This window comes from Orcinus orca, chromosome 5, assembly GCF_937001465.1.
Source record: "Orcinus orca chromosome 5, mOrcOrc1.1, whole genome shotgun sequence".
Taxonomy (NCBI): Eukaryota; Metazoa; Chordata; class Mammalia; order Artiodactyla; family Delphinidae; genus Orcinus; species Orcinus orca.
Window position 1 is genome coordinate 133412664 of NC_064563.1, and position 18593 is coordinate 133431256.

The window sequence follows — 18593 nt, forward strand, 5'->3', positions numbered from 1 at the left end:
CACTGTTTTTAGCACAACATTGTGCTCCACCAAAATCTGTATGTGCATTATCTCCACTGTGGGGATTTTAAAGTATGTCCACAAATTCTTTGACACTCCTCCCTTCAAAACGTGGAGTCTACTTTTTAACCCCTCGAGTGTGAGCTGGTCTTAGTGATTCACTTCTAAGGATTAGAGTATGCAAAGGGAAAAATAGTAACCACAACAAAGTAGAAATAATAACCACAATGAAGTATACGTAGAAATTTATTTCAAAAAGTGAAAATAAAAATGAAGGCCAAAATGTTTTGTATATTTTTTAAACAACAAAAAAATTTTAAGCCCTCACTTTTAGATAACTGAGTCAAATTAACAGTCATATTGAAAATTATGAAATGAAAAAGTACCACATATCAATACTTGTGGAAAAGGGTTCAAGTAATATAAAGAGAGAAATATATCTCTCAAATACATCTATTAGAAAACAAAAACTACAGAAGATCAATGAATAACTCAAGAAGTTACAAAAAGAATAAACTATTACAAGTATAACAAAATAACAGAAAAAAATTAATGAAACATAAAAGAATCTGAGTGGTTAAACAAAACAAAGACCTGTTCTCTGAAAAGATTACCTAGATATATCTTTAGTTAGGTTGATCAAGAAAAAAGAGAGGGCTTCCCTGGTGGCGCAGTGGTTGAGAGTCCACCTGCCGATGAAGGGGACGCGGGTTCGTGCCCTGGTCTGGGAGGCTCCCACATGCCGCGGAGCGGCTGGGCCCGTGAGCCATGGCCGCTGAGCCTGCGTGTCCGGAGCCTGCGCGTCCGGAGCCTGTGCTCTGCAACGGGAGAGGCCACAACAGTGAGAGGCCCGCATACCGCAAAAAAAAAAAAAAAAAAGAAAAAAGAGAAATAAGGCACAAATCAATAATATTAGGGATGAAAAATCATACAAATAGTGTATAAATACTAAAAATCATAAGAAAATACCATGAATAACTTTATACCAATCCATTTAAAAACAGATGAATAATTTCCTAAGAAAATAAAACTTACTAACTTGTGAAAAAATAGAACATTTTAAAGAGTCTATGACCATTAAAGAAAGTTAGTTGAGTATCTGCCCACTCCACTCCACAAAACAAAAGCACCAGGCCCAGGTGACTTTACAAGTGAGTTTTATCAAACACTCAAGAACCCTAACTCATTTTTTTAATATGAGCTATTATCTCATTGATATACTAGTATATCATTGATACCAAAACCAAACAGAAACAATATAAGAAAGAAAATTATAGGTTAATCTCACTTATGAATATAAATACAGTACAATAAAGATCATAGGGTGGTTTGTGAACAAAGAAGCAGACTTTGAAAAAATATCTTTAAAATCCACAAATATATTATTAGTAATAATAGTATTGATCATGACGAAGTAGGGTTTATACTAAGAATGCAAGGATGGTTCAAGGTTAGAAAATTTATTTAGGTAATCACCACAAGGATAAAGAGAAGGAAAAAAGAAAACCTTGTCATTTAATTAGATGTAGAAAAGTATTTGCTTAAACTCACCATCCATTCAGGACTTAAGATGAGGAAACAAGATGTAAAATTCTATAGGACTGTTCTCAGAACTACTGTCAAGCAGATTATGACAAACCTTGAGTTACACAGGCATGAAAGGGTGTTAAATTAAGGAAAGTGCTTTCCAAAAAATGTAACTACTTAATTGTAATCTTGTGACAACTAAAAACTCACTTCTAGTAAGACATGTCAAAATGTATATTCTTTTGCTGATAGAAAATGTAACCTTTACATATCTGTGTGGGGCTGATTTTGTTTTTTTTTTAAATATACTTCAACCAAAACAACAGATGGCAGCCAATTGAAAGCAGAAGCAGACATGAGAATCCAGCTGCCTTCTAACAAGTCAGACATCAAAGAAATTTGCAAAAATTGTAAAACTATGTTGCTCTCTCACTAAACATTTTATTTCGGAAAATATAATTATTTGTCATAAAAACATGCCAGATCTATATCAACAGGTGATAGATTTGCTATTGTTATTTAACATAAATTAATAAATATGTATTTTTTAAAAAAAAGAAAATGTGAACTTTTCACTTTGTAAGAGCTGTCTGTTCTGTTATTATGGAAGAATTAGGCTTTGACTACATAGAGTTCTGTTTGATTTCTCTCTTTTTTCAGGCAATGGCTAGAATCCTAGCAATGTAGGCTTTGAAAGATCTGACCCAAGCAGTACAGAAGTTTCTTCAACATTTCTAGCACCATGACTTGACTGGCTCACCTGGAAGATAGTGTGACATGCTATTCCTGACAAACTCTCTAGCACCAAATCTAAAATTAAGAAACATTTTAAAATGTCTCTAAAACTATCAATAAAGAGCTGTCTGTGTAGGTCTGTTTAACTTGTATGGGAACCTGCTGCCAACCTTTGTTTCCATCTGCCAGAACAGAATTTCCCAAACACATTTTGGGAAAGTATGTACCACTTCACATATTTTAAAATTGATAACTAAAGTTTATCATCGTAAGTTTAAATAGGTATAAATAAGATAATTTCCAGGGGCATACTATAAACACTTGCATTTTTAAAAATAGAAACTGTTACATCATTCTCTTAAATATACCTAATAGAATCTAAATGCTATAGCAATTTGATTCCCATCATCAATAAAATAATACAAGAAAACTCTTCAACAGTCAGACATTTAACATCATTCACTGGATCTGTATTTTTACTCCATTTCCCTTACAGAATTATAGTATATTTGGAGTGCTTAAAATATTTTCTTTATCCCCCTATAATACTGCTGTATAGTAAAAATATGAATATAAATTTAAAAATTTAAATATTGATTTCCTGTGACTAAGCTATAGGTATTAAAAATATTTTTCTAGATTGTTATTAAATAACTATTAGAACACAAATAATAAAAACAAACATTAAAAATTTTATAGGTAATTAAGCATAAAATATTTTAAATCTTACTGGAAATTCATCTCTTATTAGAGAGTTGAGACTGGTTTGTAGTTTTATATTTTTTAGTTCATAGTTCCACAAATATATATATATATTACTTATAACTATATATTACTATAATTACTTATAAATATATAACTAAAATAAGATAGCAGTTGACATAAATTCTATTCCTATTTTTCCTATTTATAAATAAAATCACTGAGAAAACTCTTCATGTCAAAAAGTAGATGAAAATGGAGTTTTATAGTAACTCAGTCTTTGTTACTCAATGTCATTGCATTCATTAAATTTTTCTGAGTAATATGCTAAACATGAAATAATTTCTAATGATGTACTGACTGACAGCTCTATTAGGCGGCACGCAGGATCTTAGTTCCCCGACCAGGGGTCAAACCCATGCTCCCAGCTGTGGAAGTGCGGAGTCCTAACCACTGGACCGCCAGGGAAGTCCCTCTATTAGGCTTTTATTTTATCAAAAGTAAGCAACTGAAAACCACTGAGTTGCAAAAAAGGATTTGTTAGCCTTTACAAACATCTTTCTCAACATATTTAAAATTACCTCTCTAGGCTCCCAGGGGTTTTTTGTTTTCCCTACCTTGGCCACTGTAAAATTAGAGATAGATGGGTGAGAATTATTTCTTAATTCTTAAACAGAAGGACAAATATGCCAAGAGACGGCAGGAAAGAGAATCAGTCTGAGACAGGTATATTAACAGGAAGATCGATTTTTGGAGAGTACATGGGAGTTGAGAAAATGAAAATAGATTCATTTAAAATTCTCCATGTACAACAAGTACCTCTTGAAAAGTCTTGGTGTGTTCTATTTGCTAAATTCTGTTTTAGGTAAAATTAGGGTAACTGCTGTATCTCGGATTTAGGAGTAAATGTAGTATCAATGAGGGTCTCTGCTTATGAATTAAAATGCAGACACTTCTGCATATTGTCCCAAGTTATACTGATAAATTTATCTGAAGGAGAGTTGGAGGAGGTGGACAGTGAAAGGCACCCATCATTCAGGAAGCCTTTTCACACTGGTGAGCATTTGGGAGGAAAAAAAGAAAAAAAAAGGTTTAACTCAAGGATTGACTTGGCATATCTATGTTCTTCCCGGCAACAAACTGAATATATACAGCCTCTCAGGGTGAGTCACTTTTGTGAACTAAAATCGATATAGAGTCTACACCAGGCGAAAAGACTAAGCTAAATGCAAAGTAAAACACACAGTGAAAGTTCCTGAACCAAGACAGATTGGATTCTAGTTTGAGATCAAATAAAAACGGAAAGTGTAATCTGCAGCTGGCTTTGCCAGTGCTTCTACATCACAGCCTCTCTCCATCCAAGCATGAGTTGGTGAAAGTATATAAAAGCTCTACATAGACTGAGACATGACATAGAGGGGTAAAGGGTTCCAGAGCGTGCTCAAGCAGAGATACCCAAATATTGCATATGTATAGAGTATTGCTATGAAGGCTATAAAGTTTTTAAAAGAAGAGAGAGGAGAAAATGAATGGAATTGATATTCTAGGAATAATCTAGGTACCTGCTTTCCTCTAGTAGGAGTTTTTGTCATGGAACAGATTATGGGGACTTCTGCTTTTGGCTACAGTAGACTAACTTTTATCAGGCCAACTACCCTAGCCAAAAATTAGATATAATTATAGATACAGATATAAAGATGGAGATCTCTGTGGTCTGCTTGAAAACACCAGGGCCACCAAGGCAGTAAGGACCTGAAGAATCCAGATCATGTGCAGAAGGGAAGCATGGAAGTGAGACTGATATTTAGCATTTGTTTTCCCCTTAAGGCAACGGCCTATTCATAAGCAGGGGCCCAAGGCTGAAAAGCTAAAGGTGGGAAAAGCTGAGCAGAAAGTGGCAGCCCAGAGGTTGAAAAGGTAAGTAGAGTTTAAGGCATTCTTAGAGGTGTGGGGATATAAAAATTGGAGTTCAGGATCAGCCAAGGTAAAAGAGCGCTAGATGAAATGTAAATATACCAACCCTCAAAAGGACTGAAGATCGGACTTCCCTGGTGGCACAGTGGTTGAGAATCCACCTGCCAATACAGGGGACACAGGTTCGATCCCTGGCCCAGGAAGATCCCACATGCCACAGAGCAACTAAGCCCATGCATCACAACTACTAAGCCTGTACTCTAGAGCCCACGAGCCACAACTACTGAGCCCTCACACAACTACTGAAGCCCATGCACCGCAACTACTGAGCCTGCATGCTGCAACTACTGAAGCCCACGTGCCTAGAGCCCATGCTCTGCAACGAGAAGCCACCGCAATGAGAAGCCCGCACACTGCAAGGAAGAATAGCCCCACTCGCTGCAACTAGAGAAAGCCCACATGCAGCAACGAAGACCCAATGCAGCCAAAGAAAACATAAAATTAAAAAAAAAAAAGGGGGCCAAAGATCAGCTTTGAACCAGCTAATTCTTACACTGATCTGTTCTTATACAAACTGCCTGCTAGAAGCAAAAAAGTAAATCCTTTGTGAAAGAAGATAACATCATCAAGAGTTAATATCACCATCTCAATAATTTTTCATGTACAATGTCAGGCATTCAGGCAAGAATTACCTACCATACCAGGAGGCAACAACAAATGATTGAAAATCAAGAGAAAAAGAGAAACTGGCATTAAGAATTATCAAACATGGGCTTCCAAATAACTTCTAAGTAACTGTAATATGTTCAAGAAAAGACACAGGATGAAGAATTTTAGCAGTGTTCAAATCAATAAAAGAATTAAATAGATATTATAGAATTGAAAAATAATGCAACTGAAATTAAGAACTCAGTAGATGAGTTAAACAGCAGATTAGACACAGCTGAAGAGAAGACTGGTGAATTAGAAGATAGGTCAATAGAAAAAAATCCAGGCTGAACATGAAAAGAAAAAGAATAAAACAACAACAAAACAGAAGAGAATCTAAGACACATATGGTTCATTGTGAAAGTCCTAATTAAGTAGGAGTGGAAAGAAGAATAGAGCAAACATGATATTTGAAGAATTCATGCCTAAGAATTGTCCCAAAATGACTAAAAAAATCAAATTGCAGATTCAAGTACCTTTGCAACTCCTAGCAGAAAAGATCTGACACCATAAACAAAACAAAGAGAAAAATCTTAAAAGCAGCTGGGGGTAGGGTGGGGCAAGGGTGACATTTCTTTAAAACGAATAATAGCACTTACAGATTTTTTGCAACAGAAACAATGGAACTCCAAAAGACCAATGAATGATACTGTCAAGGTGATGAAAGAAAAGAACTGCCAAAGATGCAGAAAAGAGTGAAAAGCAATACAAATAGTAATGATCACACATATAAATTAATATACAGACTTAAAAAACAATAACATCTTATGTTTTGTTTTTTGGCTGTGCCATACAGTTTGCAGGATCTTAGTCTCCCAACCAGGGATCAAACCTGGGCCATGGCAGTGAAAGTGCCAAGTCCTAACCACTGGACCACCAGGGAATTCTCGTTATTAGTTTTAATACATAAAGAAAAATAAAATACTTGAAAATAGCAGTACAGAAAACAATAGTACTGAAGTTATATAAAGGTCCTTGAATTGTCCAGGAAGTGGTAAAGGTATTAATATATGAGATGTTGTTAAGTCAGGTATGAACGTTATAATCTCTAGGATGACCTTAAATAATAAGCTAATATGGATTTTATTTATAATGTAAAATAGGACAATAGGAGGCAATGAAAATAAGTATTCATTAAACCAAAAGGCAGAAAAAGAGAGACAAAGGAACAAGAGACGAGACAACCAGAAAACTAATTATAAAATATATCCACAACTGTATTATGTAAATGAGCTAAATATTACAATTAAAAAACAAAGACTTAAATTGGATAGAAAAGATTGTACTTTATTTATTTATTTTTTTGTGGTACACGGGCCCCTCACCGTTGTGGCCTCCCCCGTTGCGGAGCACAGTCTCCGGACGCGCAGGCTCAGCGGCCATGGCTCACGGGCCCAGCTGCTCCACGGCATGTGGGACCTTCGCGGACCAGGTCATGAACCCGTGTCCCCTGCATCGGCAGGCGGACTCTCAACCACTGTGCCACCAGGGAAGCCCAAGATTGTACATTTTAATGGCATATGCAACAACAGTACTTACACAAATACCAGAGGAGCTGCAAGAGACACTGTTAGTTGTCCTCCCATATCTGTTCTCCCCATCTTCCTCAACAATAGAACTCTTGATTTTTAGCTGGATATGTGGCTGCTTGGAATAAAGATTATATTTTCCAGCTTCTCTTGCAGCTAGTGGTGAACATAAGAACAAATTCTTTCCAACGAGAAATAAATAAAAGTGTTGTGTGCGACTTATGAGGACAGTCCCTAAGGCAAGTGAGCATGCTCCTCTTCATCTTTCTTCCTTTGTGCTGAGTGTAAAGTACCCAAAATGGCTGGTGCTTGAGCAGTCACCGTGGACCATGAAATGGAGTCACATATTGAGAATAGTGGAGCAACAACGTAAGAATCCTAGGTCTATATTCATACATAAGAAACCTAGGTCCATATATAGACATAAGAAGCCAAGGTCCATATACATACATAAGAAACCTAGGTCCCCAAACTGCTTATGTCTAGACTTCATTTACAAAAGAGATCAATTTCTTTCTTGTGTAAACCACATTTACTTTGAATTTTTTGTCACTCAGAGCCAAACCTGATCAATACTGAATTCTCAAGGACTTCTCCCAAAATTAAAGAATATTAACATCCTTCTAAGCTAGATCTTGGTCTCGTATCCAGAATATATTAAAAAGTCTTAACAACTCAATACCAACAAAAACAAAACTTTACCCTGATTTAAAAATGAGGAAAGGATTTGAATAGATATTTCTCCAAAGAAGATATACAATCAACAAGTATATGAATAGATAGATGCTCAACATCATTAGTCATTAGGGAAATTCAAATCAAAACCACAATGAGGGATTCCCTGGTGGCACAGTGGTTGAGAGCCCACCGGCCGATGCAGGGGACACGGGTTCGTGCCCCGGTCCGGGAAGATCCCACATGCCGCGGAATGGCTGGGCCCATGAGCCATGGCCGCTGAGCCTCCGCGTCCGGAGCCTGTGCTCCGCAACGGGAGAGGCCACAACAGTGAGAGTCCCGCATACCGCAAAAAAAACCCACAATGAAATAATATTACATATCCACTAGGATGGCTATATATAATTTTTAAAAATGCAAAATAACAAGTGTGGGAGACTGTAAAGAAACTGGAACCCTCATACCTGGCTGAGTGGGAATGTAAAACGTGGCAACTGCTGTGGAAAACAGTTTGGTGTTTCCTTAGAAAGTTAAACACAGAATCACCGGCAATTCTACTTCTATGTATACACCCAAAATAATTGAAGACAAGTACTCATAAAAATAATTGTACACGAACGTCCAAAGAAGTACTATTCACAATAGTGAAAAAGTGAAAACAACCCAAACGTCTATCAACAAAAGAATAACAAGCCAATTGTGGTATATACATGCTATGGAATGTTTTTCAGCCATAAAAAAGGAATGAAGTACTGATACATGCTACAATGTGGAGGAACCTCAAAAACATGCTAAGTGAAAGAAGACAGGCATAACAGGTCACATGTTATACAATTCCATTTGTATGAAATGTCCAGAAAAGGTAAATCCATAGAGACAGAAAGCAGGTTGGTGGTTACTAGGGGTAGGGTGGGAGGTTGGGAAGTAACTGTTTAATGTACTGAATGCTACTAAACTGTCCACTTTATTTTTTTATTTTTTGGCCATGCCCCAAGGCCTGCAGGATCTTAGTTCCCTGACCAGGGATCAAACCCAGGCCCACAGCACTGAAAGCGCTGCATCCTAACCACTGGACTGCCAGGGAATTCCCACTGTCCACTTAAAAATGGTTAATTTTGGGAATTCCCTGGCAGTCCAGTAGTTAGAACTCCACGCTCTCACTGCTGAGGGGCTGGGTTCAAACCCTGGTTGGGACACTAAGATCCCACAAGCCGCATGGCGCAGCCAAAAATTAAAACTAAACTTTAAAACACTAAAATAAAGTGGTTAATTTTATGTTATGTGGATTTCACTTAATTAAAAAAAAACTATACAACCAACAAACCTGTGAAGAATAAAAAAGCCTCTCTCTCCAGTCTTGATAACAGACTGACTGTTCTACAGCCAGTAACAAGTAAATTAGAACCAATTCAAAATCTATGTAATCAACAATAACTTGATTCAGCAACCTTGCCTCTGCAAGCCAATCATTCAGAGACAGTCTCACACTTTTGAAGGTCAACCAGTCAACAATAAACTTATCACTGAATCTTCTGAAAGCCAGCTGGCCAGAATAACCATGACTGTAAGAGTGACATCAACCCACTCCACCTCTGTAACCAACACAACACCAGAACAATACCCGAGTCAAAAACCTTATGTAAAATTAGCAATTGGATTTACTCAAAATGACGGGCCAAACCAGCATAACTCTCCCTTTCTTAAGTAATATAGGCTTTGTTTCAGATATCAAGTAGTAATCTTGATCTCTTCCTTGGACAATTCTCACATCAAGATTATTTATAATACCTCACTTGGCAGTATCCCAGTGGACCCCTGGACCAACAGGAAAGATCAGCGGCCTCTTGAGTCCCAAACTCCAATAGTCCTCACATCTGTTGCCAGGTGAGTTTCTCAAAAACAATCTGAACTTTGACTAGGGTTCACTGAGCTCTAATTGCTGAATTTATTTTATCTAAGAGTTCTAAACAAATAGATCTTCATATAAGGTTACTTAGTACACTTAGTTCTGTCTTTATGATAATCAGACCCACTGCTTGGTTTGCTTTCACTTTCCTGTTCATCTATTTATACAAATTCTTGTCTTATGTGTTTTCTTATTTTGTCCCTTACTGTCTTGTGTCTGTTGAACATATAAGGAAGTACTTCATAGGGAACAGAGGGAGGCATAAACTAAGTCTCCAAATCAACACAAGTTGGCCTTAAAGACTAGTGATTCATTAGACTGATGAAAACTGGCTGTTAAAATGATGGGTCAAACTTTGCTTTGGGTCCCCTGTGAGATCCTCTTAAGAGTTCTCCCCAAGACCTGGCAATTTGTGAAAGAAGTTCACTTTGTTTAGTCCATATTTCAGGATCAGTTGTTGGGGTCACTGATCACTTGGCTCCTTCCTATCCTCTGCTTCCTTGAAGAACCTCATCTATCATTAACAAACACACTCGACGAACATAGCTCCTTTTTCTTGTTTGTCACTGATTTGTCTGTGTCAAAGACACAACCTCCTCCTGGCACAATTTTCACTATAATCCTAACTCTTGTGCTTAACTTGATAAAGGCAAATTTTTTTGCTAAAAATGTCTTAGAATTACAATAGCCATTATAGGGAACTTCTGATATATCAAAATTAATACATTTCAAAGGAGCTCTAGAGAAATTAGGGGGAAAAAAGCCTAAAGCATTCAACAGTCAACTTTTGATTGGTATGCTGTGGCCTCAAAATGAAACAATGACTCTTAGAAAGCCTCTGTGAAAGAAATACCAGTTTGTTCCCATTCAAACCTTCTAAACCCATCCTGCTTGCACCTTTCTCTCTACCCAGCTGTAGCTTTACCATCCACTAAAACCCCTTCTATCCTTCTGCACCTTCTTTTACATCCCAAACAAGTAATCCTTTCCTCAAAGGTTTTCTTAACACAGATCATTTACATTATATATATTCCTTCAAAACTATTAGACCAGAATGCAGATCTAAACAAACTGATATTTGAACCTTGATCTAGAGTCAAGTTGAGAGCTTTAATCAAGAATTTTCTTACCCTTAGGAAGACAAATTTATGCAGAATTCAGAATTTTTTTTTTAAATACATGTACTCCCGTATTTTTTTTTTAATTAATTTATTTTTGGCTGTGTTGGGTCTTCGTTTCTGTGCGAGGGCTTTCTCTAGTTGCAGCAAGCGGGGGCCACTCTTCATTGCGGTGCGCGGGCCTCTCACTATCGCGGGCTCTCTTCTTGCGGAGCACAGGCTCCAGACGCGCAGGCTCAGTAGTTGTGGCTCACGGGCCTAGTTGCTCCGCGGCATGTGGGATCTTCCCAGACCAGGGCTCGAACCCGTGTCCCCTGCATTGGCAGGCAGATTCTCAACCACTGCGCCACCAGGGAAGCCCCAGAATTTTGTTTGATATTTATTGTCCTGGACTACCAGGTTTGTACCAACCAGTTCACTTAATTGTCAGCCCCTCAGATGAGGGTAAAAAGCTTAAAAGCAGCAAAAACAATGACAACCAAAAAACACAAAAAATTAGGTGATGGTTTAAATAACTCAGCTCTTCATAATTCAAGAAATAACCTTGAAAGGGTAAGCAAACAGGAAATGCACTACCAAGGTCATTTCAGATGCCCTTCCCTTAGGAAAAGTCTTAACAACTCAACAGCAACAACAAAAATTCAAAACTATGAACAAACAAAAAAGATGAATAAGTAGCAGACTCCAAAACAAACCCAGAAAAAATTTCAAACAATATTCTGGAGTATCCTCAAGAGCTAATGTAAAGACAGACAGGCTTGTCCTTTTTTCTTTTTTTTCATTTTCAAAAAAAAAAAAAAAAAAGGACAAGCCTATTTGTTCATAGTTTTGAATTTTTGTTGTTGCCGTTGAGTTGTTAAGACTTTTCCTAAGGGAAAGGCATCTGAGATGGCCTTAGTAGTGCATTTCCTGTTTGCTTACCCTTTCAAGGTCATTTCTTGAATTTTTCTGTCTGAAAAAGAAATTCCCTGGCAGTCCAGTGGTTAGGACGCAGGGCTTTCACTGCCCAGGGCATGCGTTTGCTCAGAAATGCCAATTTAGATGATCTCTAACGTGTCGTTAAACATTTCAAAAATCTAGAAATGAAAACAAACTTCTGACCTTCAAGATAAAGCAACTGATAATCAAAACAAAAATAAGACCAAAATGTTCTCTGTTCTATGAGAAATGGGCAGCTGTGGCTAGGAATACCATAAGCAGAAGGGCTAGGAAAAGAATTAATGTTCAGTCATGGCTAAGAAACAGGACAACTATCCAAAACCTCTCTAGTAATGTTACTCCAGTAAACACTAGCACTTAACAATTCCCCGACCTTCTTCTAGACCCCTAAGGAGGAAGATCTATAAATACAGATGGACAACAATATACTGATATGGGTAACTTACCTACTACTAACTTTACCTACTAATAATTCTATTACCATAGTACATCAGACCCATCAGAGTACTAAAACCACTCAAATAATGGAAATGTCCAATAATCTATAACTATTATTTCAGGACCATTATCAGAATATAGTACTTTCCTCATGGTACAACCATTTAATAAATGGAACTGCCAGTTAAAATTTACTGCAGAATTATTTTTTAAAATTCTGGAAAATGCTACATGTGACCAAAGTATAGCTGATTTTGACATATGACTACATTATGTGTGATTCAAAAATTAACCAAAGGATAAGCTATGATCCCAGAATTTTACGGGCAAAAGGCTCTCAAGACATAGGTAAAAGTATTTGTAGCTGAGTTTGAGTCCAGAGTGATTCTTCTTAGATTATCAAGAACCTTTCTTTTTTTATGTACATGTAAGTTTAGGCCTGCACTGTCCAATACAATAGCCACTAGCCACATGTGGCTAATGATCACTTGAAATGTGGTAAGTGTGACTAAGGAACTAAATTTCAAATTTTTATTTAATTTTTATTAACTAAAATTTCAAAATAGATCCAGTTATTGGAAAACTGTTAAGTGTGTTTGGGAAAAACTTGGGTATACGAATTTACTTTTTTAACAGTAAATTTCCTGACATCTAAATACAGATAAAGTATTTCTGATGAAAATTTCCTATCTAAATTGAAATGCTATAAATTTAAAGTACACTGGATTTCAAAAACTTAATATGAAAAAAGAATGTAAAATATCTAAACTTTTTAGTTGATTATATGTTGAAATAGTATTTTGGATACCAAGTTAAACAAATTGTGTTATTAAAATTTCACCTATTCTTACATTTTTGGCTACTAGCAAAACTTAAAATACCATATGTGGCTCACACTATATTTCTATTGAATGGTGCCTGATTAGTCCATGCTCTAAGGTAAGTGTTGCCAACTGGGGACAATTTTATCACCTAGGTGACATTTAGCAATGTTTGGACATATTTGGTTCTCATAACTGGGATACTGCACTGGCATCTAGTAAACAGAGGCCAGGGATGCTGCTAAACATCCTACAATGCACAGGACAGTCCCCAAAACAAAGAATTTTGCAGCTCAAAATGCCAACAGTAGTGAGGTTGAGAAACTCTGCTTTAATCGTTTTTCAACAGCATCACATACATCAAAAATTTGTTGCCTGTTACAGCCTATCCTTTGATACAATAGCTTACTTTCTCTTGCACTGAGAAACTGCAGCCTACAGTAATTAGTTGAAGTATCTTCAGAATTTGTATTTAGTTCACCTTTAAATCTGACTTTATCAATAACAGCTAACATCACAATGCTGAAAGACTGAAAGCTTACCCCCTAAGATCAGGAACAAAAAAAAGATATCTGCTCTCACTACTTCTATTCAACACTGGAGTTTCTAGCCAGATGCCTAATAAGGCATCCAGAATGGAAAAGAAATAAAACTGTCTCTACGGCCAATGACAAGATCTTATATATAGAAAATTCTAAGGAATACACACACACTATTAGAACTAGTAAACAAATTCAGCAAGGTTGCAGGGTAAAAGATCAATATGCAAAAGTAAATCTGATGATACTATATAATGTATATTTTCACTTTCTCTTTTTTTTTTTTTTTTTTTTTTTTTTGCGGTACGCTGGCCTCTCACTTGTTGTGGCCTCTCCCGTTGCGGAGCACAGGCTCTGGACGCGCTGGCTCAGCGCGGCCATGGCTCACGGGCCCAGCCGCTCCGCGGCATGTGGGATCTTCCCGGACCAGGGCACGAACTCGTGTCTCCCGCATCGGCAGGCGGACTCTCAACCACTGCGCCACCAGGGAAGCCCTCTCCTTCTCATTTTATCAACTGTACACCAGAACTGTATGCCTTCTCAAATCCAGAAACTCTCTTAACTTTAGCTGATAAAAGAGATTCCCACGATTATGATTCTGCAGTTCAAGAAGTCCGTGCCCAGAACAGAAATTTTGAATACTCCACTACTAAGTTCCTACAGATGTCGATTGTTAATGGGTCTTATCTTAAAGAATGAATGTTATCTGGCTATATAATAGTATCCAGGACTTAACCAGATAGGCTCAAGTGGTCCAACTTATGGTCTTCTATAGGGTACATCACATTACTAAAAATAAAAGAGTAAATCGATATACTGTAGCCACTTTTTTGAAATAGCACATCAATTTGGAATGCCATGGAAACTGAAGTTTCTTAACCTCCTCAGGTACCCCTATAAAATCTGGACAACAAATATACAAATTATTTGATGCCTTGGTGCTACACAAAGAAGTTGCTGTCCTTAAAAAGAAAACCACAGATTAAAAAAAAAAAGACTTTAATTGGAAATAGCTGACCCACATGCCAAACACTCTGCTCAGTCCAAAGTCCTTTTTGCAAGGAACTTTTACAAAACAGAAAGAAAAATTCATGGAGAGGTTCAAGGATTCCACCATAAATACACAAAATTTTGGCCTCTACTTTTGAAAACCAAACAAGCAAACAGAATAACTGGACTTTAAAACCTAAAGTATAAAATCTGGCAAAGCCCAAAGAGCCTCCTAAGTTCCACCAGATAAAACCTAGGATGGACACCTGCCAAATTCTTCCATAAGACAACTCATTGTAGTAAGGACAAATTGGCCATGATAGGAAACAAGCAGAGAGAAAGGGAGTTCTTGGATGCAGAGGATATGACTATCCAAGAAAAGTCTTAAAGGAGAGCAAGAGTAAAAGACTACTCGCCTACTCTTCAAGATTAATTATAAAGCAGTTTTTTAAAGAAAAAAAAAATTGTGTAGAATTAACACAGATAAATAGACTAATGGAATAGAATACAGAGGCCAGAAACCAATACACATACAAGATTCGGTAATATAAGAGAGGAGGCACTACAGAGTCAATGGGCAATGGGTGGACTATTTAACAAATAATATTATGAAAACTGGCTATCAATATGGGGCAGGACTTCTACCTTACAACAGTCACAAAATTTAGTTTCAGGTGAATTCGGTATATTTTGAAATTCATAACTTTTAGAACAAAATATGTATAAAAGAATTTTTTTAAGCCTCAGGGAAGGAACCAATTTTTTAAACCTAACACAGAAAAGGCTCAAGCATAAAGGAAAAGAATGATCAATTTAACTGAAAAATTCTGTTTAATTAAAGACAGCTACAGACCATGTTAAAGTCAAGCCACCTACTTGAAGAATCCCTGTTAAGAGATACAGCATTAGGATCAAAATAATAATATATAAAATCCATGAGAAAAATAGGCACATAGATAATATATTCACAAAATAATGACCAATAAATATATGGAATAAAGCTAAGATTCATGGTAGCCAGGGAAATATAAACTAAAACAAACAGCCACTATCTCACAGCTCTGACTGGAAAACTTCAAAAGTGGTGAGACTGTTTTAGTGATGACTTAGGAAAACCAGAATTCTCTTACACTACCACTGGGAGTGCAAACTTGCACACCACTTTGGAGAGCAACTTGGCAACATCTAAAGTCACAGAGCATACATCTAAAATCATAGAGTATCTACCACCTGAAATTCCATGTGGGTGCATACGTCCAGAATATCTAGCACATTTCATTTGCATGAGAAAATATTATCAAGAATGTACACTTGCAGCACGGTTCAAAATGGCAGACAGTAACAATTGACATGACCATTAGTGAGGGAAATGGTAAGCAAACTGATATAATGATACTAAACAGCAGTTATGTTGAATGAGAAAGCAAATTACAAAAGAGGACTTGTGATAGGCTATCATAAACTTTTAAAAAGCTGCTATATATTATTTATGGATGTAAACACATGGTAAAGTATAAAATCTTAAGTAGAAAGGAGTCACACCAACTTCAGAATAGTGGGTTAGCTCTATGGAGGGAAGGAGGAGATGGCCTCAGGGAAGAGTACAAAAGAGTAACATTTTATTTCTTTAAAAATCAGAAGCATATATGGCAAAATAGTTTATGAAGAGTACAAGGGCATTTATATTATTATTATGTATATTTGAAGTATTTTGCAATTAAAAAGAATTTTAATGGGCACATATGGTATAACAGTCAAATAATAACATTAAGTATTCACACCACAAAAACTTGTCAAGTAATAATATTAATTATTTTAAGCCACAGAACTTATGTACATACATTACAGCATGTGATAAATATGAGTTAAAAATAAATTCTAAAATTTGCAATTTACATTAGGGTTTTAAATTAATAATTTTCCTAATGAGCTTTGAATCTCATGCAATTTTAAAATGTCCTTATGCTAGAATTTTAAGGGATGCTCTCAAGTTAACAAAGATATATAAATAAACTTTAATTAATGTGATATTCTGAATTTCAGTCTTATTTTGGAAAGCTTTTTCTTTAGCATATAAACAATAACAAGCTTTACATTTATATTTACAAGTCTCAAAGAAATGTGCTAAGAGTCCTAAGTATGAAGAGTAGGTATCCCACTTAATTATAGTGTTTCACCAAGAACCTGATGCCCTAAATAATAATGTGGAAAAACAATGCTCCATTATTCCCTTTTCTTTTCTACTTGGGGTTTGGGTCAGAAATCAAGATGCACCAATCCTGGAAAAGTTATAAACAAAGTCTTATTATAAAACAATTTTTAAAGGAAAAGTGTGTAATTTTCACAGAGGAGTAACACAATCCTTTGGGTTTACCATGTCAGAGAGAGACACAGAAAAAGAGAGAATATTTTAAGAAAGGGGTTAAGAAGAGGTAGTAGCATTTTGCTATCTGTACTTCACTTACTGACTCCTTGAGCCTCAAGACTATAAGATAATAAATACTACAGAGAAAAATTTAGGAGACAGACAAAACTGGGCCGGACACTGCGTCTACAAATACAACTCGAGATCTTTAACTCACACGTAATACTTCACTCTCCACTACGATACTCTGACCACATTCATACTATTTCAATAATAACCATTTTACCCAGTTGATGGTAAGCAGTAATTTTATTTAACATGAGTTGCTTTTTGCCAATTAAACATTTGCAACAGAGATGATTAGCTGATTCTTCAAGTAACCTTGCTATTAAAGATGCTAATATTTCCCATGTGATGGAAGACTGCAATAAAATTATTCCAAGTTCCAAACTTCCACACTTTTATATTTTGGGCACGATTTTTAAGGGCAATAGTGCTGTGGCAAAAGGCAGGTTTTCACCTACCCCATTTCAGCCTGTTAAACTGAATTTTACTTGGTATTAAAATTCTTAACTTGTACTTTGGAAGGCTAGAAAAAATCACCTCCCCGCAACTCTCTAATTTAGTGTAACTTTGACCCGTAAGAATAGCAAAATTTGCTTACAAAATTGAAAAGGCTCCTACTACATTTTTATATTTTTTGTTTTTTCCACCACTTAAGTTTCAGAAATAACTCATTTATTTCTTTGCTCTTGATAGAGGAATAACTACCACTCTGCTTCACGAATAAAATAATCTAACTCCTGTTTCTCTCAAATTCTCACCCTCTGGAGACTCATTCCAACTGAGTAATAAATTCACTGACAAGTCTGCAATTCAAATTTCACTAGTACAAGGAAATTCTTCTTCTACAGTAAAAGGTCCGTGTTGTGAATTTAATTTTCTGAATTTCATAACCCTTTACAAATGGAGGCACCTTAAAGTTCAGTTTATACTCTTTTATATAGGATTTCAGAGCATGCTTTAAATAGCTTAAGATAAGCTATATTAATAGCTTAATGTCATTTTATCATTAAAATAATCTATAAATATCAGAATACTAATTAATTTTGTTGTCATAACTAATAAATAAGTCTTAAAATATCTGTAAATGTAAATCAACCCTCTCAATTCATTTACCTCACTCAGACTGTTCTAGAACATAGATCAACAAACTGAATGGGTTTATCAGTATAATACAGTTGTAGAACGCTTTCACAAATTCCAGTTCTGTAATTTAGGGTTTTTCCCTGTTTATTTTTAAATGTACAAAGAGATTAAACTATTAATATAAATATTTTCTCTCCAGTATGTAATATTCTTATGTAAAAGAAAAGGTTTCCGAACATTTACAAAGCAATCTAAAGGTAAGTAAACCTGATTTTAGGATCATTACATTAACCAAAATAATTTTCCAGAGAAGGTCCTATTTGAAAGAATGCTCACTGGCCTTCTCACATCAACACTTCAAGATGAATCCAAATCCACTGCCTTTGCTTGATTTACTTCAGGGATCAATTCCAATGGGGAAAAGAAAAAAATCTCAGAAAAAGGTCTCACGACAGAGCGGACAAGTGGATTTGTTGCTAGACGTAAACCATTTGTACTGAAAAAGAAAAGTGTATTTAAATGTTAAAAACTTTTAAAA

The 18593-nt window shown here is 36.1% G+C and overlaps 1 protein-coding gene across 3 annotated transcripts in view; it reads right to left on the bottom strand.

Moving 5' to 3' along the window:
- Positions 1–861: 861 nt before the first annotated feature.
- The window catches only part of LTN1 (listerin E3 ubiquitin protein ligase 1), a 71577-nt gene continuing 53845 nt past the window's right edge, over positions 862–18593 (bottom strand). For all 3 annotated transcript variants that reach the window (XM_033418146.2, XM_033418145.2, XM_004264490.4), the window contains one exon: positions 862–18551. In XM_033418146.2, the coding sequence (XP_033274037.2) occupies positions 18489–18551 (63 nt within the window). In that variant the 3' untranslated portion in view covers positions 862–18488. The remainder of the gene's footprint in view (positions 18552–18593) is intronic.